General features: G+C 38.4%; 1 protein-coding gene across 4 annotated transcripts in view; it reads left to right on the top strand.

Annotated features, from left to right (window-relative positions):
- Positions 1-23,359, top strand: part of ABCD3 (ATP binding cassette subfamily D member 3) — a 38,458-nt gene that overhangs the window by 9,122 nt on the left and 5,977 nt on the right. For 2 of the 4 annotated variants that reach the window (XM_068406208.1, XM_068406207.1), the window contains exons 2-19: positions 6,935-6,971; positions 9,349-9,450; positions 11,060-11,148; positions 12,032-12,101; positions 12,967-13,064; positions 13,708-13,831; positions 17,798-17,854; positions 19,080-19,222; positions 19,605-19,674; positions 20,120-20,189; positions 20,315-20,412; positions 20,491-20,582; positions 21,125-21,213; positions 21,291-21,363; positions 22,380-22,443; positions 22,800-22,877; positions 22,971-23,036; positions 23,141-23,230. In XM_068406208.1, the coding sequence (XP_068262309.1) occupies positions 6,935-6,971; positions 9,349-9,450; positions 11,060-11,148; positions 12,032-12,101; positions 12,967-13,064; positions 13,708-13,831; positions 17,798-17,854; positions 19,080-19,222; positions 19,605-19,674; positions 20,120-20,189; positions 20,315-20,412; positions 20,491-20,582; positions 21,125-21,213; positions 21,291-21,363; positions 22,380-22,443; positions 22,800-22,877; positions 22,971-23,036; positions 23,141-23,230 (1,510 nt within the window). Of the gene's footprint in view, positions 1-6,934; positions 6,972-9,348; positions 9,451-9,993; positions 10,241-11,059; positions 11,149-12,031; positions 12,102-12,966; positions 13,065-13,707; positions 13,832-17,797; positions 17,855-19,079; positions 19,223-19,604; positions 19,675-20,119; positions 20,190-20,314; positions 20,413-20,490; positions 20,583-21,124; positions 21,214-21,290; positions 21,364-22,379; positions 22,444-22,799; positions 22,878-22,970; positions 23,037-23,140; positions 23,231-23,359 lie in introns of those variants that run through there. The other 2 variants (XM_068406209.1, XM_068406205.1) reach the window with 2 other exon arrangements.

The raw sequence follows: 23,359 nt of genomic DNA, 5'->3' as shown, positions 1-23,359 counted from the left end.
AAGTGTGGTCTGGATGATCGGGTAGTGAGGTGGATTGTGAACTGGCTGAAGGAAAGAAGCCAGAGAGTGGTGGTCAATGGGACAGAGTCCAGTTGGAGGCCTGTGTCTAGCGGAGTCCCTCAAGGGTCAGTACTGGGACCAGTTCTATTCAATATATTCATTAATGACTTGGATGAGGGAATAGAGTGCACTGTCAGCAAGTTCACTGATGACACCAAACTGGGAGGAGTGGCTGACACACCGGAAGGCTGCACAGCCATTCAGAGAGACCTGGACAGGCTGGAGAGTTGGGCGGGGAGAAATTTAATGAAATATAACAAGGGCAAGTGTAGAGTCCTGCATCTGGGCAAGAACAACCCCATGTATGAGTACAAGTTGGGGACAGACCTGTTGGAGACCAGCATAGGGGAAAGGGACCTGGGGGTCCTAGTGGACAGCAGGATGACCATGAGCCAGCAGTGTGCCCTTGTGGCCAAGAAGGCCAATGGCATCCTGGGGTGTATTAGAAGGGGTGTGGTTAGCAGGTCGAGAGCGGTTCTCCTCCCCCTCTACTCTGCCCTGCTGAGGCCGCATCTGGAATATTGTGTCCAGTTCTGGGCCCCTCAGTTCAAGAAGGACAGGGAACTGCTAGAGAGAGTCCAGCGCAGAGCCACGAAGATGATTAAGGGAGTGGAACATCTCCCTTATGAGGAGAGGCTGAGGGAGCTGGGTCTCTCTAGCTTAGAGAAGAGGAGACTGAGGGGTGACCTCATTAATGTTTATAAATATGTAAAGGGCAAGTGTCAAGAGGATGGAGCCAGGCTCTTCTCAGTGACATCCCTTGACAGGACAAGGGGCAATGGGTGCAAGCTGGAACACAGGAGGTTCCACATAAATATGAGGAAAGACTTCTTTACGGTGAGGGTGACCGAACACTGGAACAGGCTGCCCAGAGAGGTTGTGGAGTCTCCTTCTCTGGAGACATTCAAAACCCGCCTGGACGCGTTCCTGTGTGATATGGTCTAGGCAATCCTGCTCCGGCAGGGGGATTGGACTAGATGATCTTTTGAGGTCCCTTCCAATCCCTAACATTCTGTGATTCTGTGTTTCTCAATGTTGGGGAAAGATGTTTTGTTGTATTACCCTACTCTCTGTTGGGTAAGTACTTGCCTATTTACTTATCGTTAGTGAGTTGCTGTTCAGTTACCATGCACGTATGAATGAAAAGTTTGGTGTGGTTTTGTCATCCCAGTAGTGCTGACATCTTTCTTCGCTTGTTGCATGTATGGTTGCTGCAAAAGCTCTGTGCAATTAAATAATGGATAGCAGGCTACATGTGAGATTCTGCTTTTCCTGAAACTTCTTCAGGTGATACATGTCCCATTTTATCTCTAGCCCATTCATGTTTTTTAATTAAAAAAAAGTGAAATCATAGAATGATTTAGGATAGAAGACACCTCAAGAGGTCACTTAATCCAGGTGTCTGCTCAAAGCAGGATCCACATAGAATTCAGACTAGGTTGTTGAGGGCTTTGTGCAGTCAGATCTTGAAAACATCCAATTACAGATTCCACAGTCTTTGGACAACTTATTACAATGTTCTGTTATTGTAATAGTGATCTTATTTTTTTTTTATTTGTTTTTTCCCTTATATCCTGTTAGAACCTCCCCAATTCAGTTCATGTCTGTTGTCTCTCTTCTGTTGTGTGCCCATGTAAAGAGTCTGGCTTTGTCTCCTCAGTGGCCTCTTAGGTAATGGAAGGCTGCTATTAGGTTCTCCCAATGCTGCTTTTTGATCATCAAGCCCTCTTCCCTCAGCTTCTCTTTATAGGGCTAGTGCTTCACCATCCTGACCATCGTGATGGCCATCTGCTGAACCTGCTCAAGTTTATCAATATTTTTTTTTTGTACGGGGGTCCAAAAGTGATCACAGTACTCCCTATGGTAAATGGTAACCTTGATAAGGAGTATCTAAGACATTGCTGTAATTAAAAGTGGCTTTTCATGTACGCCTATTGTAGTCACTGAAGTGTTACTTTGATTTGAGTCTGACTTTAAACACCATGAGCATAGAGGATCATTTTGAAAGAATGCTTTGTTTTGTTTAGAATGAAGGTAGCACTAAAAGGAAACACCATGAAGACTGATGTAGATTGAAGTCATGCTGATCTTTATATTTTGTTACCATAGATGGTCATGTGAAACAGATGAAAGTTGCAGGGGTTTTAAATTATTATTATTATTATTATTATTATTATTATTATTATTATTATTTTAACAGGACTGTCTTTATAGAAGCTCCTTCTCTTCCCATCCCCAGTACAGAGGAAGATTTTACAGAATTACTTAGTATAGGTATTCTAGAAGTTTATTCCATAGATAGATCATCTGAATCAAAAGTACTTTGTATCTCATTCTACATGCTTTGTTCTTGGCTTTGTGATCTGTATTGCTGCAGAGGGGTTGCTGCATCAACCATTGTGATCTATGGATGAAGTTCAGCCTTTGAAAGTAGAATTTGACTTATTGATTGCTTTAAAATGTAGGCCTGAGACTGTGGAAGTTTGGAGAAAGACTTGACTAGTGTAGTAGTAGTACCTGCTGAATACAGGCAGAGATGTCTATAATTAAGATTTTTTAATGCTTCCATAGAAAATTGTAAAGAAAATATGCAAGAACACTTTTAAAGTGTTGTTTCATCTTGGAATATTCTGTGTTCCTATCCTTATCCAAAACTATTCCTATCCAAATCGATAGATTTGGCTTAGTGTTAGAAATATTTTAGTACCGTCGTTTCTCTTATCTTTTTCCTATATATTGTTTGGGTAATCCTTTTCAAAAACCTCACCATTACCACGCCTCCTTGTCTGGGAGGGCATGAAGGAAGCTCAGACGTCAGAGTCTGCCCATCAACTACTTGCTACTTAATGAACTCTGTTATTACTCTGTTGGCAGGTCTTTTTTCATAATTCCCTGGCAGTAAACTTAGTTTCAGTTGAGCATCTTCCATGTGGAAAAACTGAAAAGCAAGCAGATGTTAGAGATGAGTTATAGTAAGTTAAGTAATTCTGCTACACAACTCTGTATTCTATTGGTACCATAAGAGCTTGGAAGAAAGCTAGCTTTTATATATCCACAGGTTTTATTATTTCAGAGAAATAAATTAGAGTAGTTCAATAGAAAAGTTTTTGTGTAGTTTTGAGTAAATGTTACTGTATTAATTTGTGCTTGACTCATGCTTTCCAAGTATTTTCTCCATATGTAAACTGTCATGGTTCAGTTTAAAATCACATTATTTATTTTTAAGCTGCAGTTAGGCATCCATAAGTTCAAAAATGTAATAATTTACTTTCCTGGATGAGACTGTTTTATGGTATATGCCATACTTTTTTTTTCTTGCCATAAAGTCATCTTTTGGATATTTGTTCTTGTAGTCATATTTTGTCACTGTACCTTTTTTTTTGGTCACTTAAAGCAGGGTCCTGTATTCTCGTAGTATCTATAATGTAACTATTGAATTCTTTTTGATAAAATCTAATGCCTCATGGGAACTGGTGGCTGGAAGCAAAAAAGCAATCCAAATCCAGGGGAGGGCAGGAGAAAATCTCAGGACTTTCTGATATAGAAGAAAAAGGGGAGAAATGAATGGTGAACGGTCACTGCACAGTTCTGACTTCAAGGTAGAGAGGAACAGGAATGTGTTCCCTATGGGATATGTTTCACATCACTGCTGAATCCAGTGTTACTCCCATTCAGACTGTCTGGACATTATTTTTACTCTGGGACCCTTCATTGTCCCAGCCAGTCCAGCTTCAGCCTCAATACATACACTCAGGGAAGGCTTTCATTGTCAGTACCTTGTGATGAAGTGACAGTAACTACGCTAAAGATCAAAAGTAGAACTCTTCTGCAATTTGATAGTAGCTGCCTGAATTGTAGAAATATTGATTGAATAAGCATGTGATGAATGGTACTAACCTGAGCTGTATCATAGGTGTTACCCTACCACATCACCAAGTCAAGCATCAGTAGCACTTGAGCTTCAAGGCACTCCTATGATAATAAAAAGTACAGTTTAACTCGAACTGAAGAACGTTATGTGTGGATAGGGTAATCACTAAAGTTAACATTGCAGTAAAAGGCAGCCTTATGATTCTGTTCCAATCGGTCCTTACACTGTGCTCCTCAACGATGGCCCCTATACCAAAGGAGTTATTTGTAGTAGAGAATTTGGACAGCATGTAGCACTTACCTTCCATCATCAATAAGGCTGGTGATGTTCCAACATTAAGTAAATGAGAGGTCTGGAATGATAGAGAGCTTGAATCTATTCCAAATGTTAGAGGTCTCTGCTGTAACCAGATAGTCTTGCTGTATTCTTGCTGACTAATTGAGGGTGTTATTTAGTCTTTAAATTCAATGAGAATGCAACCACAATTCTCACAAAAAAGTTCTATGACAGTATAATGGAGTCTGGAGTAGTGCCAGTAGGTATCAGCCTGAAAAAATGACTCTTGAGAAGGAAAAGTTTCGCAGTAAACTGCCTGTGGAAGTTTCATTCCAGGCAGAACCATGGCACAGTCTTTTGTTGCAAGTAAAATGGTTTTACTTGTTAAAATAACAATGGATTATTTTTTGTTTAATAGCAAGGGCAACATTTTTGGAGCTATATAGACACATTTATTTTTCTGCTTCTAGATAATCCATACTTCACATGTAAGATTGTTTCCTTATTGAAGTATTAGTCTTTTTTTGAGCTTGCATGATTTTTTTTTAGAAAAAGAGAACAAAACACTGTTAAAGCTCTTTTTTCATTAGGTTTTGGATTTACAAATACTTAACTTTTATCTTAAACTTCATAAATACAAATTCTAATTAAATGTGAGTTCACAGTTAAATATAAGATCCCTGTTTCTGAACAGTCCTTTTTCTTTAGTGGATAATTAGTTTCAGCTCAGTTCAGTAGTCTCAGCTGCTGAATTTCTCTCAACAGCTACTGTAGGAAAAAAATGTATGAATAAATACATCAAAGGGATTCGACTGCCAGAATAATTCTGGGCCTCATCTTCTTAATGTATTACTATTTTAATGTATTAACTTCTGATCCTTTTAAAGCTGAAATAGTTGTGTATTATGAGTGTTGTGACTTCAAACATTGGCAGGCCTTGAAGCAACAAAGCCTAGGAATTATTATAGCATACCTGGAAGAGCAGCATACTTTGATTTTTGCATTACGGCAAGTCATGAATCATCTAGGGAAATACCTGCATAGTTTGACGACGACTTGTTCACACCTAAGAATACTACTTTTCTCCTAGTCCCAAACCAGATGTGATTGGACTGATCTGTACTCAAGGACACACTTTTTTAAAAATAGGTCAATCTTTTGTACTTTGAAAAATTACAAGACGTATTGAGCAGTTTCTTGTACCAGCAATACGTTGCTCCTACGTCACCAGGATGTAGTCTCTAACTAGATGGTTTCTTAGACTTTGCACGGTGTTACCATTTCCGCAGACATACTTCTCTCCTGGCCTCATTAAGCGTTATATCTCTTCTGAACTTTTAAGTTATTTCTCCCTCAATCTGCCCTCTGCTGCCCTTCATGTTCTTTGTTCTGTCTTTTGCACAAGTAGTCTTACAAGATTTTTATCATCTCCTCTCAGGCTTCCATCTCACTATTACCTTTAATTAAGTTCTTGTTAAACTGGTATCTCTCCCTTCTCACTTTCATGGTCTCCTCTTTCCCTCCTTTTCTCATTCTTTTGCTGCCTTGCCTCTTCCATAATAATTAAGTCATTTCTTTTCACTGGTCAGTGAAATTGATAGATCTTTCTAATAATAATGACTTAAAATAGGTATGGTTTCATCCTAGATATTTTCTTTGGAGAGCTTTAAAGCACAAGTGTGAAATGATGCTGTTGATAAAGTTGCAGGATAACTGGTTGTGTGGCAGTCTGCAGTTGTTTTGATGGAGGCAGAAGGAGCAGCACCTTTCATAGTTCTGCTTCCCTGTAATTTCCTAGGTTCTGTCTTGAAAGTGTATGAATATTGTAGTTTTAAGGCAGCCTGTTTTCAATGCTTTAGTACGATGGTTGAGAAATGGTAGGTTACAATTTAATATGGTTAGCTGTCACTTTTAAACTACACAAATGCATAAGCTCTCCCAATGGCTTCATGTGCTTATCTGATGCTTGAATGTTCAGAAAGAAAGACAAACTATAACTGTTTTATATGTCAGCTTGCCTTTCTTAAAAGGAGAGGAAGAGGAATAGCGTTGTACTTTTGAATGTTTGCTTAGCACTAGTTGGTAAATATTTTTCCTCTAACTGTTCTATAAAACGCAGGGGAAGAAAAAAGGACAGAATAAAAACTAGCTCCCCTTCCAATGCACACCTTTGCAGGAACTTGGTTTCACAGGATCTGACTTTTTTTTCCCCTGCAGTGCATGTTTATGAACAAATAATCTTTATATATAGTATAATGTGTTATTTGAAAGTCAAATTTAATGCAAAAGAAATCTGTTTGGCTTATGTAGATAGGCGAAACATCAAAGTTGGGTTGCTTGGATTGCTGAATCGGCATTCATGTGGTTTTCATTTGTGGTCAGTGGAACCGTGTAGGCATGCTTGCAAAGCATATGTGAGAAACATAAAAACACTAGGAGTTCATGATACAGAAGCCAAGGTAAAGCAAAACTCAGAGATTAAAGAGGGAGACCTAGTTTCCCTGCATGAAACTGAATGCTGGAAGGAGTAAGGTTTCATTGAAATTGTATAAAACCAGAACATAAGTTTGATATAAAAGGTAGCCCAGCTGTGAAGACACTATACTGCTTTGAAAGAAATAGATAGTGATATAATCCCAAGCTTTCCTTTTTGTCTCTTCTGTGTAGAGATCAAGACAAAGAAACGTGTGTTAATAACAAGTAAATACTTTATTTTTTCCTCTACAGTAAAAGAAGTGGAAAACAAGCCTTGCAGAACAATGAGGTAATTCTTTCTTTGTGTAATATATTTTTAAGATTTTTTAATAATACTGATTTTTTTTTTTTTAAGTCCCGTAATTGTAGTTTTGTTTTGGACAGAATGATGGCTATGGTGCAAATGTGGTTTGAATGATACTTGCAGACTTGCATTGGTGAAACAAACGGAAGAATCAGGTTAATCACATGTGGATGAAGTTTGACTGCATAATGTTATGTGCTTGATGTGTACCATGTGCTTTTTCATCTCTTTGTGCCTTATGAATGTTTTAAGGACTAGTGTTGTAAGTTTGGCTGTATGCATAGCAACAAACAACTGTCTGTAGATTTGGTATGACTCGTATTTGCTTTTTATTTAAAAGAGAAAGTATGGAACAAGATGTAGAGTCTGACAACTTCTAAAAAGTATGTCAGACTTCTGGTAGGAGGTTTGGCGTTTCCCTTGTCTTTTGTGTGTCTGTTAATTCATTTATTTGAAAAGGATATATCCCTTTAAGTCAAGTTTTTAGTTTCGTGTTCAAATAAAATACGACAGCCTAAAGGGCAGAGCCCAAGATTAGAAATATTGGGTCATACGATAGTATGAATAGATAACTATTCCATGTACTTCTGTCTTTGCTGAAAACTTAAGAAAAGGCTTGCACTGGTTAAATATAAAGGTGTATGCAAGCATCGAGTTAGCTTCTAGCCAGACCTTGACTGCACTATCTGCCATAAACACTTGTATTTTGCATAGCTATACCTGTTTGTAAAAACCTTAACTAGCTTTCTCTTATTCCTGCCCATCTTGGATATAATTATACTGAATGAGGAATTAACGGTCTAAGGAAAAAAACCTCTGGGAAAGAAGATATTGGAATTAATGTAAGTGAAACGCAGAAGTAGAAATGGAGAAGAGGTAAATAGAGAGGAAAAATAGGTTTAGCTCAGACATCAAGTACGTTTAGTCGGGTACTTCTAGAATTTTGCATATCAGGCGTTTTGTTTGTCATGTATATTTCAGAAAAGCAGTAACATGTGTAGGGTCATGCTTCATTAGGCCTGGACAGTGGTCTTTAGTTGTTGAGATTGCTTGGATTTTAGTGTAAAAATTTTTTAATTAAAATTATTTTTATAATCTACCATATAGCATCCTATCTGGCTGGAATTTGTATCCATAGTTTGCGTTCACATAGCTTTTTGTAAAGGGTAGGACTATAGTTTACTTCATCCCATGAAAAAAAGATGTAGGCTTATTCACAGAGCATTCAGAGTAAATTTGTGTTTGCTGGGGCTCAGAGCTTGCACTTGTTGCCCATCATGTTGCATATATAAACAGTAAGTGAAGAGATCAAGTTGTGCTCCTTGTGCAAGTTTCTGTGGTTTAATAATCCTTGGAAATAAAAAAATAGAGTGCTTGATAGGATTGTCTGAGTTGATTAGTGGTGAATCACAGGCTACTTTCTTTGTTTTCGCTATTCTGTCTCCCTTGTTTTTTCGTTCAGGTTTCCTGTCTGAGTATGTTGTAGTATTACTGTAGGCATTGATAAGTTATGCTTTGCATGAGTCTTGTGTAGTAAAGATAGCAGGATTAGGTTGATTAGGTGGGACTTGTTTCAAATACACGTGTGTGCCCTTTTAGTCTGTTTTCAGGACTGAATCCTTATGTCACAACTCTGAAAGGAAAGAAAGAACACAAAGGAAAGAAAGAAAGAAAAAATACCTGGACCATTAGCTTGTTAAAAAGTATTCAGGTTAGTCAGGACAGAAGATAGGGTTATATGGAGTAAACAAATGCAACTGACCCAAATAAAAGGTGTTTGGGTATAAGAGGGTTTTTAAGTCTGGTAGATTTAGCTCACTAGGGGTGTGTTGCACTATTTTCTAGAATTAAAGGAATAACAAATTCTGGTTTCACTTGAAGCAAGTTTGGGCTGTACAGTCAAGGAGTTTAAACCATTGATAGTCTAGACAAATGATGGAAGATATCTTTAAAAATACTGGCTGATGGTGTCTTCTAGAGGTAAGTAATGTTAAGAGATAGCAGATTGCATTATAACTTGTAATTGGATGTTTTAATGCTGTGATCTGCATTGTTCGTGTACCACTTTTAACGTAGATTTGAAATAAATAGTATTTTGCATCATGGCAGCTACTTCCTATTGCAATTTGATAGCTTAGTTCTCTTACTTAGGATTTCTGTTAGCTACGAGGGCATACGCTCCCAATTCTTACATTTTGTTTAACTTGTGCGAGCAAGTTTTAAATTGGAGGGAAATATTACAAATGCTGCAGAAGGAAGGTAGCTGTAAATAACTTGGATAAGGAAAATATCACAACAACATTTAAATAATACATTACCAAAAAGAATCTCACTTTTCTTGTTTTGCTTGTTCTGTGTGCAGCAGAAAGAGGGAAAGAAGGAGCGAGCGATGGTGGACAGAGTGTTTATTGCAAGAATATGTCGAATCCTGAAAATAATGGTCCCTAGAACACTTTGTAAAGAGGTAAGCATTGCCTACAGTAGCAAATAAAAAGGAGCATTTTTGGAGTCAAGTTTTCTTTCGTAATTATATCAGAATTTAAACAAAAGCATATACTTTACTTGAATAGGACTAAATTGTACTACATGTTTTAAAATAGCAACATTTTAATATAAAAATCTACATGTATGTTCAGTTGTTAGGTCACTAAAAAGTTGCATTATGGTTTCAATTACAAGATAAGCCATTTACTGTCAGCTAGTAACTACTATCTGTAGCGTATCTTTAAAAGGGCATCTGGGTTTTGCTTGATTCCGATGCAGGGTAGTACACTTCTCTATGCAAATGCTTCCTGTCTTTAAATAGCATGCTCTTCATCCATGATTTTGCTTCTGTAACTGACATCTAGGCCAACCCTCATTAGAAAGTGAATTTGTCAAAAAGTCTGTTAGTGTCATTTCAGGAAAGCTATGCAGACTAGAATTTAGCAAGATAACGTGGTTTGCCTTAGCATCTTTCTCATGCCTTCCAGAACACCTGAACTTTTTTGAAAGAGCATTAGTTGAGCTAAGAACTTAAGTGATGAACTGTAATATATTGGAACTTCAACATACATCAGGCCCAAGAGCAATGAATTCCAATGTACAGAAGGTAGAGCAAGCATGGCAGCCAGCGAGCCTGGATGAACAGGGACCTTTGACAGCTCATTCGCAAAGAGGAAGTACACGGAAGGTAGAAGCATGGATGGGAATGCCTCAGAGTGCTGACAGAGCTGGCCTCCATCAACTTCAAAGGATCATGGCCATCAGAAGAGGTTACTGATAATCCCCAAAACACCCAAACATCACTCCCATCTTTGAAAATAAGTATACTGGAAGCTACAGGCTGGTCAGCCTCACCATATTCCTAGTAAGGCTGTGAGCAAATCCTCCTGGAAGTGAACTACAGCCACATGAAGGACAAAAAATGTGATTGGAATCAGCCAGCCTGGATTTATGCATGGCAGATCATGCCTTACTAACCTGATTGCTTTCAGTGATGAGATAACTGGCTGTGTGGATAAGGGAAGAACAGAGGACGTTGAATGCTTTGATTTTAGCAAGGCCTTGAAACTAAGATCTCCCTTAGTACCATGATAGCCAAACTGAATTGGCAGAATGAGTAGACAATGAGGTGGATGGAAAACTGGCTGGACTGTTGGGCTTAAAGGTTTCTGATCAATGGTACAAAGTCTGACTGGTGACTGGTTACTAGTGACCCTGTTTTGAGTGGGGAGTTGGAGTAGGTGACCTTCAGAGGTCCCTTGCAACCTATGTGATCCTATGCTTATGGCAGAAAGGTGTCTCAGAATAGCAGTAACTTCTTTATCCCTGCAATCCTCCATCTCATAGGATGTGTCCAGTATATGTATCAACCAAACACAGCTTTTTAAAAGAAAAACTTTCTCCATAAAAATGTAATCAGTATTTTATTAAAAATATTGTATGCTAATGTGTTTCCTGCAAAGTAAGCAAATATTACATTAGCTGGGGGCAGCAGGATAATATTTTTCTGCTAGATACAGTTGGATCACTTGTTAGAAAAAAGTGGTGAATTTTATCGTTTAACTGTTACACTTCTATTTTTGTACTAGACAGGTTATTTGCTGCTTATTGCTGTGATGCTGGTAGTCCGCACGTATTGTGATATTTGGATGATTCAAAATGGAACAGTCATTGAAAGGTATCTATAAACTTGTTATTTTAAAATATTCTTTCTTGTGTTTGACAGGGAAAGTAGTCTGTCAGAACACGTATTCAGACATTTTATAGCTTGCTTATTTATATAAAATAGTTGGAAAACTGGTATAGTTGCAATTTTGGGGGGGTATCCCTGTATTTTTTTAAAGAAAAAATAATTTTTAATTAACTCTTTTTCTGCTGTTGGACACAATTTTTTTAACCAAAGTTGACTTTCAATTATTTTGTTCCCATTTTGTACACTGAAGACTAAATCTTATGTTGATCTGAACGTCCAAGAAGGCACTTCAGAATAGTGGCATAGTGGTTCTGTGTCATAGATTCAGACATGTTGCTTGGATATTAGGGCTGTTAATTCTTCCTACTGAGCTATTTGCTCTTTCGGTTGATAAACACAATGCTTTCAGTCTTACTGTTTTAGAAAGTGTTTTCTAGACCTCTGATTATTCTTGTTGCTCATTGAAGCAAGTCAGAATTTGTCTTGAAGTGTGAATTCAAAATGATATTGTATTTCAGGAGAGACTTTCAGTGCTTTGTAGAATGGAAGGACTGCTTTGTTTCTCTCTTGTGAGAATCTGGAAAAAAAAAAAAGAAGGAAAGGAACTGGTATTCTGTGACCATGAATTTCTGAGCCCTTAATGCAGGCTGTTACTGCAGGAGCAGAAGGGAGATAATTGCTTAGTCTGTCACTTACTACTTAACTTACAGAAGTCTGCCATACTTGATCGTACAGGTGATACTACAGATTTCTATGACGATTTTTTTTTCCTCTGTGTGGTCCACTGAGAGTTTATCCACTTAAGACATGCTAGTTTATACTTTCTCGTTTCTCTTGTAACTAACTCTTAGCTGATGGTCGTTTACAGTGCTATCATTGGCCGCAGCAGAAAAGATTTCAAGAAATACTTGTTCAACTTCATCGCCGCAATGCCTGCTGTAAGTGCTTATCTTGTGCCAGCCTTTTAGTAGAGCATATTTTAAATGTAAATTAAGAATTTGGGGAAAAGATCTTAAATGAGTGTCTTAAAACTCATGGAAATTAGTTGTTTTACGTGCAGGTCTGTATTGGATGCATTTATTTTTTTGGCTCCAGTGTGTGGGAGGCTTTGTCAGCATGTTTTCTTATTGGATGCAACTATTTTTCTGACAGACATGTTTAGGTTTTCAGGTTGGCTTTGTTAATGGCAATTTTGACCGATAATGTGCCATCTGTAATACCGCATAATAACATCTTACGGATTGGATGATGTTTCAATATTGAGGGTTTGGGATTCTTTTGACACTATTGAAGATGAAGATTTCTTTTTAGTCTCTAATTTTTATATTTCTTACAGCTTCTTCTGAGATTTGTTATGTTTTTTTCTACCCTTTAACTTTCCTCCAGCTTGTCAACATCTTTGGCCTGCACCAGATGGAAATAATTGTTACTACCTAATAGATGTACCTGGTTTACAATAGATTTAAAAGCAAATTGATGAATTTAAGGTAGTGGTTGTCAAATGGTGACTCTTTTCCAGAGCTTATCAGAAGAGCTGAAAATATGCTGTATGAACATAGTTTTTTATTAAACCTTTTGATATGGTGAGTTCCACTGGGAACTGGAGTTTTCAAAAATGTAGAAAGAACCTCATCAGTGGTCCTGCAGATGCTATATGGCTGATCTTAGGTGTGTTGAAAGTATTATTGACTTCAAGGGGCGAATTCACCTGTTGTAAAGTGTTTGCACAATTTATGGTGCAAACTGATCTAAGTATATTAAATCTTGTTAGCTAAATATGGAAATGCTGTCTCTTTATTTCAGATCTCTTTAGTGAATAACTTTCTGAAGTATGGTTTAAATGAATTGAAACTTTGCTTCCGAGTAAGACTTACCAGATACCTCTATGAGGAATATCTTAAGTAAGTAACACCTTGTTTATGTCTAAGTTGATTAAAATCAAACCAAATAATTTTAAATAAGTAAGAAAGTAGCAAGGTGCTTAATACATTAGGTATACTATTTAAAAAAGGCTTTAGGTTGCAGTTAATTTGCAGTTAAGGACGTGTGGCTTGTCTAGGTTGCATATGGCACAGATACAAAGACAAGAAAGTTGGCTCAATTCGGAAAAACAAAATAATGCACTGTACTGCTTCCATTCCTGGGTCAGCTTCCAAAGTACTTTAGTTGCTTTCATGTAGTGCTAATAATCCTTCAGACTGAATTAGATGCATGAACTTGAGTAGCTGCTTATGTCCTTCTGCACTGAATTTTGGTTGTCAGGTGTGCTGATGCAGAGTTTGTGAGGGTTTTCTAACTCCTAAGTGCGCAGCAGTGCATAGAGCAGCACAGGTGTGAGCTTCAACTAAAACATTCTGGAGCCTAAACAGTTCTGCAGGATTCTGTGGATCTGGTGAGGCAGAAGCACAAGCTATGTTGACTCCATACAGTCATTTAATGTTTGCGCTACTTTCCATCTCAGTTGTATGAAGCAGGGGGGTTCTAATTATTTGAGATCCCAGGTAATGAATTTTTTTCTGCTGCTTAGATATTGTTTTGTTTCAGAGCTTATACATACTACAAAATGGGAAATCTGGACAACAGAATAGCTAATCCAGATCAACTCCTTACACAGGATGTAGAAAAATTCTGTAACAGTGTAGTGGACCTGTATTCGAACCTTAGCAAGGTAAGTCTTTGCAGACAGAACTTTGAGTAATAGCTGTGGATATTTAGGATGTGATGTCAGAGCTCGAAACAATTGCTTGTATTTATATGTGTATGGCTTGGAGTATTGTGCTAAAAAGAATTGTTTATGATATTATAATGTTTCACGCTCTGTGGTTTCCATGACTTCTGCTAAAGCACTGTTGTGGGTTGTTATAATTTGTATTAAATTTTCTTTTAAAGAACTTGTCACATTCTTTTGTAGTTGAACAGTGATGAGTACACTTTCTCAGCTAGTGAGGTTTCAGAAGAAAACCAATAGCTAGCTTTTAGTTACATAAGAATATTATTTTGGGTAGGGAGGTGTGGTTGAATAAGCATTTCCCTCTTTCTGGTGCAAATCCAGAAAGGTTTTAGGTAATGAAGTAGAGTACTGTTGAAATTTTTAGACTAAATTTTTTTGATGCTATGTTGTTCATACAAGCAGAAGTATAAAGCAAAATACAAGTTGATGTGTTCAAAAACTTCTGGCTACAAAACCTGTAGTTCAACTGCTCTAGCTTTGAGAGAGAGTGTATGGAGCAGGATGCTTGCAAATTGGAATATTCCTTCTATCAGGTACATAGCTAAATGTACGGCATTATCCTTCTGCTCAGTATTTCTTACAGTTACTTCAGTTAAGTAATCATGGGGTCTAGTCCAACTTTGCTTAGTGAGCAGAGTGTTATTACAGACCTAAAACAGTGAAATACTTTCTTACATGGTACGTACTTGTGGGACAGTGTGCCAGCAAGGTTCTTCGGTCTGCCGTCTCAATGGAGGTAGGGGATGCAGAGCCATGCAACAGCAAAGACGCAAGGGTTATTGATGGGTTAGAAACCTCGGAAGCAGCTGAGAATGGTCATGCAGGAATCAGGGCTTCTCACAGCAAAAAGGTGGCAGGATCAATAGCTCAACTGAAGCACATCTACAGCAGTGCATACAGCATGGGCAACAAACAGGAGGAGCTGGAAGTGATTGTGCAGCAGGAAAACTGTGATATAGTTGCCACCATGGAAACATAGTGGGATGACTCACAACTGGAGTGCTGCAATGGATGGCTATAAACTCTGAAGAAGGGAGAGGCAAAGAAGGAGAGGCGATGGGGTGGCCCTGTATGTTAGGGAGTGTTTTGATTGTCTAGAGCTTGATGATGGTGATAGGGTTGAGTGTTTATGAGTAAGAATCGGGGGGAAGGCCAACAAGGCAGATATCACGGTGGGAGTCTGTTATAGACCACCAAACCAGGATGAAGAGGCAGATGAAATATTCTATAAGCAGATGGGAGAGGTCTCACAACTGCAGCCCTTGTTCTTGTGGGGGACTTCAACTTACCAGATGTCTGCTGGAAATGCAATACAGTGGAGAGGAAACAGTCTAGGAGGTTCCTGGAGTGTGTGGAAGATAACTTCCTGACACAGTGAGTGAGCCAACTAGGGAAGGCACCCCACTGGATCTCTGGTTTGCAAACAGAGGAGGACTTGTGGGTAATGTGACGGTTGGGGGCTGTCTTGGGCATAGCGATCATGAAATGATAGTTATCGATTCTTGGAGAAATAAGGAGGGGGTTCAGCAGAACTGCTGCCTTGGACTTCTGGAGGGCAGACTTTGGCCTGCTTAGGAGCCTGGTTGACAGAGTCCCTTGGAAGGTAGTCCTGAAGGGCAAAGGAGTCCAAGAAGGCTGGACGATCTGTGAGAAGGAAATCTTAAAGGTGCAGAAGCAGGCCATTCCCATGTGCTGAAAGACAAGCTGGTGGGGAAGAAGACCGACCTGGCTGAACAGAGAGCTTTGGCTGGAACTCAGGGAAAAAAAGGAGGGTTTATGACCTTTGGAAGAAGGGGCAGGTGATTCAGGAGGACTACAAGGATATTGTGAGGTTATGCAGGGAAAAAATAAGATGGGCCAAAGCCCAACTAGAGCTTAATCTGACTACTGCTGTAAAAGACAATAAAAAATGTTTCTATAAATACATTAGCAACAAAAGGAGGGCTAAGGAGAATCTCCATCCTTTATTGGATGCAGGGAGAAATCATAGTGACAAAGGATGAGGAAAATGCTGAGGTACTTAATGCCTTCTTCGCCTCAGTCTTTAGTAGTAAGAGCAGTTGTTCTCTGAGAACCCAGCCCCCTGAGCTGGAAGACAGGGACAGAATGAAGCCCCCACAATCCAAGGGGAAATGGTTTGTGACCTGCTACACCACTTAGACACATGCAAGTCTATGGGGCCAGATGGGATCCACCCAAGGGTACTGAGGGAGCTGGCAGAAGTGCTCACCAAGCCACTTTCCATCATTTATCAGCAGTCCTGGCTAACCGGGGAGGTCCCAGTTGACTGGAAATTAGCAAATGTGACACCCAGCTACAAGAAGGGGGGGACTATAGGCCTGTCAGTCTGACTTGGTGCCAGGGAAGGTTATGGAGCAGATCATCTTGAGTGCCATCACATGGCACGTACAGGACAACCAAGTGATCAGGCCCAGTCAGCGTGGGTTTATGAAAAGCATGTCCTGCTTGACTAACCTGATCTCCTTCTATGACAAGGTGACCTGCTTAGTGGATGAGGGAAAGGCTGTGGATGTTGTCTACCTAGACTTTAGTAAAGCCTTTGACACCGTTTCCCACAGCATTTTCCTGGAGAAACTGGCTGCTCATGGCTTGGACGGGCGTACTCTTTGCTGGGTAAAAAACTGTCTGGATGGCCCAAAGAGTTGTGGTGAATGGAGTTAAAACCAATTGGCGGCCGGTCACAAGTTGTGTTCCCTAGGGCTCAGTATTGGGACCAGTTCTCTTCAGTATATTTATCAATGATCTGTACGAGGGGATTGAGTGCACTCTCAGTAAGTTTGCAGACAACACTGAGTTAGGTGGGAGTGTTGATCTGCTTGAGGGTAGGAAGGCTCTGCAGAGGGATCTGGACAGGCTGGATCGATGGGCTGAGGACAACTGTATGAGGTTCAACAAGGTTGAGTGTCAGGTCCTGCACCTGGGGCACAACAACCCCATGAACCACTACAGGCTTGGGGAAGAGTGGCTGGAAAGCTGCTTGGCGGAAAAGGACCTGGGGGTATTGGTCAGTAGCTGGCTGAATATGAGCCAGCAGAGTGCCCAGGTGGCCAAGAAGGCCAACAGCATCCTGGCTTGTATCAGAAATAGCGTGGCCAGCAGGGCAAGGGAAGTGATCATCCCTCTGTACTTGGCCCTGGTGAGGCCGCACCTTGAATACTGTGTTCAGTTTTGGGCCCGTCACTACAAGAAAGACATTGAGGTGCTGGAGAGAGTCCAAAGAAGGGCAACAAAGCTGGTGAAGGGTCTAGAGCACAAGACCTCTGAGGAGCGGCTGAGGGAACTGGGATTGTTTAGTCTGGAGAAAAGGAGGCTGAGGGGAGACCTTATCACTGTCTACAACTACCTGAAAGGAGGTTGTAGCAAGGCAGGTGTTGGTCTCTTCTCCCAAGTTAGAAGTGATAGGACAAGAGGAAACGGCCTCAAGTTGTGCCAGGGGAGGTTTAGATTGGACATCAGGAAAAATTTCTTCACAGAAAGGGTTTCAAGCGGTGGAACAGGCTGCCCAGGGAAGTGGAGGAGTCGCTATCCCTGGAGATATTTAAAAGATGAGTAGATGTGGTGCTTAGGGACATGGCTTAGTGGTGGACTTGGCAGTGCTAGGCTAACAGTTGGACTTTATGTTCTAAAAGGTCTTTTCCAACCAAAATGATTCCATGATTCTACTTTATCTGAAGATCATGGTGCTTTTATGTTTAATTCTTGAGTGAATGTTTTCAGGAAAATGTGGCTGAAATTGCTTTTATTTTAGCATTTAGTTTGTGTAATAGGTTAACCAGTATTGTGCTTTTAATGCAGAGCTATAACTGTTCTTGGGGTGGTTGGTGGTTTCTGGACCGTTTTGTGTTCGTGTTCTAATGCTTTTTTCCTATGCTTCTCTTGCAGCCCTTCTTGGATATAGTTTTGTATATCTTCAAGCTAACAAGTGCCATAGGAGCTCAGGTAAATTGAGTGTGTTTTCTAGTGTTATAAGTAAATTTTCCCTTCCTTGGTTATAGCCTTGTACCTGTTTGAAGTCTGAGGAAAACTCTAGAATTTGATTATAGATTCATGCATTATTTGAAGGGATATACTGAAAATATGCTTGTACACTCAATGTTTTGTATGCTTTAGTGCTCTCTGTCTTGAGGCAAGCAAAATAAAAACTGAATTTGCAGGCATTTGATCAATAATTTGAAGAAACAAGAAAGTTCTTTATTTTCTCCTAGCAGTTACTTGGGAATCCCATTTAGTACAGTACCCTTCTGGCCGCTTATATCTTGCGTGACTTCCATTTAAGGGAGAAAATAAGTTTTCTGTTTCTTTGCAGCCTCTGTAAAGGGGAGCCATTCCTTGCATTGAGCTATACGACCATTATATTCCCCCCGCCAACGCCGCAATAAGCTGAATAACTTCAGAAATAATTCTTCAGCGTAGTAAAGTAACGCATTATCAAAAATGTTCAGGGTTTGACAAGAAATAGCTCTGGGACACGTGTGTGGATTTTGTCGAAACAGACTGCAGTAACGCTTAGCTGAACCGAAGTAATTTTTCCAGTCTCGGATGTCTTTGCATTGCTCTCTGTAATATTTAGTTTATGTTTTGGCAGTTTATACCAAATTCAGTTTATGCCTTTGGTTTTATGCCATGCCACACTTCAGTAATATTTAAGCATGCTGTTTGGAAGCCCTGGTCTATTGAACTTAGGGTCCAGAAGAATAAGAGATCCATACCAGGACTGCTTGAGAGAAGCAGGAAATGTGTTGGAGATGTATAGATCAAAGAAGGGAACGGGATTGAAATATTGACTGCTGTGACAATGTAGCAAATATCGAGAAAAAGAAGCAGGCAGAAATGAAGGAGAGGAAGTGAGAAAGGACGAGGAAATTATTAATGAAATAAGCTAGGACAGTAGGACATGGAGATTGTACTGAGTGATGATAAAAACTTGAGTAGAAGGCTGGGATGGAAAGGATATCTGGGGACAGAGAATTAGTAAAATTAATAAAACTATCTACAACACAAAAGAAAGGAACGTGATGGGAATTGCAAGAGTAATTGACTTGGTAATGTAGACAGATGTGAGGTGAGAATCAAGGGATTCATACTTTATGGGCATTTTGGATACAGATGTTGCAATTTGAGACCATCTAGATAGTAAGCTTTTATTCTTTTTTGATATTCACAGGGTCCAGCTAGCATGATGGCGTACTTGATTATTTCGGGGTTTTTCCTTACACGTTTAAGGAGACCAATTGGCAAGATGACTATTATAGAACAAAAATATGAAGGGGAGTACAGATATGTCAACTCACGACTCATTACAAACAGGTATAGATTTACTTGGATGGCAAGATGTAAGTGACAAAGTAGTACTGTGGTGTAAATAGCAATTGTATGTTAAAATATATTTGGAAAGTCCGATGCTATCAATTCTGAGCAAAGTGTTTGCATCTTTATGGAGATTATTATTAAATAATTTATATGTGCATTATATTCCTAATTCAAAAGACAAACTGTAGCTGACATATAATAAGCTTATAGTCTACTGTTGTGGAAAAGTACAAACTCTCATTTCATAAGGTAATTGAAAGAGCTATATTCCTGTGTTTTATGGCTGACTTTTTCAAAGACTGTCTTTTAACAAAATGAAGTTGCATTCTTTATGGGTTTGTTGTTGTTTTTTTGTTTTTGTTTTTGTTTTTTTTTTTAGTGAAGAAATTGCTTTTTATAATGGAAACTTGAGAGAAAAACAGACTATTCACAAAACCTTCCGTAAACTGGTAAGACTTCTTTTATCTTTTAAAATATTTTAAGCAAAACTTCAATTAATTTTATCATGGTGATTCTTGACATATAGTAATATAAATTGAATTATAATGGCTTGGTGTTTATGCTGCTACAGTTAATAGATTTAAAAATAAATTAGCAGGCTGTAAGCAGAACACAGGTTTCTGATAGAATGGTCTTTCTCTTGCCACTTACCTCCTTTTCGCCCACCACAATTACTATTCTCTCACTGCGTAGTTTCAAGTGTAGGTTGGTTTGATCTAGAGTGCAAGCCTGTGCCAGCAGGGACACTTGTGCAATGCTTGTCACAGTTACAGGCATGGTGAGCTATCTGTTACTTACTGAAAAATAACTGTTTGGAATAAACTTCTGTAAAATAATAAGATAGTAAACCAGGTACTGATATAGTTTGACCTTTTTTCTTCTATAACTTATCAGGTGGAACACTTGCATAATTTCATCCTGTTCCGGTTCTCTATGGGTTTTATTGATACTATCATTGCCAAATGTAAGTGTTTGTCATGCTAATGGATCGCTATATTTAAGAACATGCTAAACTTATTACATGAGAATTCTCCTTTTTTCTTATCGCTTCAATTAATGTGTAGCTTAATATTTACTCTTAAACTGCAGACCTTGCCACTGTGGTTGGTTACCTGGTTGTTAGTCGTCCGTTTTTGAACCTGGCTGATCCTCGTCATCAGAATAGTACTCATGCAGAACTTTTGGAGGTAAATAGAACAGAATTACAACAATTTCCTGAATTTAAATATTGTTAGTCCACGTAAAGAAACTTTCTTCTACCCTAGGATTACTACCAAAGTGGAAGAATGCTACTGAGAATGTCTCAGGCATTGGGCAGAATAGTCCTAGCGGGCCGTGAAATGACAAGATTGGCTGGGTAAGCTTAATAGTAGTTGTGTAAAATAATCTCTCTCAAAGTTATGTTGTTGCTGTTTCTCATGTCATGTTAAGAAACTGACTGTAGAATTCAAACGAACTTATATGCTTTGTTCATTGCAGCACCCTAAAAATCTAGAAGTTAAAAACATTTTATGCTAAACACATATCTGAAGCTGTGCTTATTATGTCCACTAGTAATTTCATATCTGAATAGTGGCAGCATATAGTTTGAATGTTTAGTTGAAAAGACATTGTCAAATGCTCATAAATCAGTTATTTATTGATTATTTACCAAACTGGTTTTTTACATCTTAAGAAGAAAAGTTATCAAATATTTGCCTATTACAAGGAAAAGGTTCTTGTAAATATTGTGAATATTAGACAACCTCAGTGCAACTCTAAAATGTAAACATTCTGATTCTATGCTGGGTTGAATAACTTTGTCATTTTGACAGTTTAACAGACTACTCATTAGAGCTTCTATGGATTTTTAAAACTTCTAAAGATTAATTACTTATAGTTTATTTTTTTTTTTTTTAGTTTCACAGCTCGAATTACAGAATTAATGCAGGTTCTGAAGGACTTGAATAGTGGCAAATATCAGCGTACTATGGTATCGCAAGAAAAAGGTAGACGTGACATAATATGCAATATGCGCATCTCTGTGTAGTGTTCCAGTCTCTAATACTTTTTTTCTTAATTTAAGATGCAGATAAAAAGCAAGATTTGCCTTTGATACCTGGATCTGGAGAAATTATCAACACTGATAACCTTATCAAGTATGTTTACAAGGTTTCCACAACTTCAGTATTTTTAACATAGTCTGGCTTTTAAGTCTTTCTCTCTACCCCTATTAGTAGAGGCTTTAATACAAGTTATTACAATATGCAATTCCTGTTGTGCTATAGTTTATTTACAAATAATTCCACTTCACTCCCACTCGGCATTTCTATTCTGTAAGTCAATCCTTGTCCTCTCATGTTAGCAGAAGACATAATATGCTGTTTGGACTTAGCCTTTTTGGTAACGTTTCCTGCTGTCCTTTGGAATGTGACTTCCCAGACCACTTTGTTAACACTTTATGAAATTTCTTCTTAGAAATGTTGGTTACAGATTTTATTCCATGATACGATTCAGCTTTAAAAATCAGGGGCAAGTCTGTATTCAGTTTCAAAACAATTGCTTGTATTTCTGTATGCTTGGACAGTTCATTGATGTACTCAAGTAGCAATCAATTCCTCGGTTCTTTGCAGTCTGAGAAACATAGTATTGACATAGTAGTACTACTAAAAGGCATAAAGTAAAGCCAGTTAAGAGATTAAATAGCCTCAATCTGGTCAACGTGGAAAGCAGATAGTGGAGTAGAAGGGAAAGGGGGGAGGAAGAGGGAAAGGAGAAGGCAGTTGATAGAGCTATTTTTATTATTTTATTTAAAAAAAAAAAACAAGGCAGAGGTGAGCAGAGAAGTCATTCATTGTGTATCCTAGAACTAATGGAATACACTTCCACTAGCACATTTAAAATGAAGTGCATCCTTAAATGTAGGTTTATATCCACAAGATGTTTTAGAGACCAAATGCTTATAAGGATTCAGAGAACAAATATATGAAGGAAAAAAAAAATCTGTAGATGTTTGTTAAACACTAAGGAACCACTTTTGGAGCTGGGACAGTGTACTGAATGAAGTACTGCTGAAGTCTTGCCCTATTCCTTAAATCTCTGAGTAAGCATGCAATATTAGCTGCTTTTAGGCAACTGCTTTTTTTTTTTTTTTTTAATGTTGCAATACAAATAGGTTTGATCATGTTCCGTTGGTGACACCTAATGGAGATGTTTTGATTCAAGACCTTAACTTTGAGGTAAGGTTTTTTAATATAAAATGTTAAAGTGAAGATGATAATTTCAGAGGTAATCTGATTTATGGTATGCTCTAATCTGAACAAAATTAATGATCGTCTTCGTTAAAAAAAAAAAAAAAAAAAGCTATAAGCTCTTTTCCCAAAAAATGTTTTTATTGTTACAGTTGTTTTCTTCCAGCTGCAGGTGGTACTAAACTAGTTGGAAAAAAAATTAATTATTGGTGGAAATTGCTCCCTGTAATGTCGGAAAGTACTGTGTACAAGCCTATGAGGATACCATCTTGACTTATTGTTTATAGAAGCTTTCAACAATACTTTCTTACTACCCTTTTAATGTGTTGGCTTTGCATTTTTAGGTTCGATCTGGTGCAAATGTTCTGATTTGTGGGCCAAATGGGTGTGGGAAGAGCTCACTTTTTCGTGTTCTTGGTGAGGTAAGGAAACTTTTTTAAATAAATGGAGGAGAATCCAAAGCACTGCTGTAGTTGGACTTTTTTGGTCAAGTTTAAACCTTTTTCTTATTGCAGTTGTGGCCTTTGTTTGGTGGGCGTTTAACAAAACCTGTAAGAGGAAAGTTGTTCTATGTTCCCCAGGTGAGGCAAAGTACTTTAATTAACATTTAATTGTTCTCATTCTGCATACTTGGACTATGTTTAGAAAGATTTGACACAGCTTTTTGTTTCTAACCGTATCTCAGAGACCATATATGACTCTTGGAACACTCAGAGATCAAGTTATATATCCAGATACTTTAGAAGATCAGAGAAAGAAAGGGATTTCTGACCAGGTAATGATAATTAGCTCATTAACCCTTTGTCTTGCTTAAGATGAGTAATGCTTCAGATTTAAAAATACTGAAATTGCTATTAAAAACACTGCATTTAGTTTGTTTTTAATATTTATCAGGGTTGATAGT

Source organism: Nyctibius grandis, chromosome 8, assembly GCF_013368605.1.
Source record: "Nyctibius grandis isolate bNycGra1 chromosome 8, bNycGra1.pri, whole genome shotgun sequence".
Taxonomy (NCBI): Eukaryota; Metazoa; Chordata; class Aves; order Nyctibiiformes; family Nyctibiidae; genus Nyctibius; species Nyctibius grandis.
Note: the sequence above shows the minus strand (reverse complement) of the source record. Positions and strands in the feature narration are given on the sequence as shown.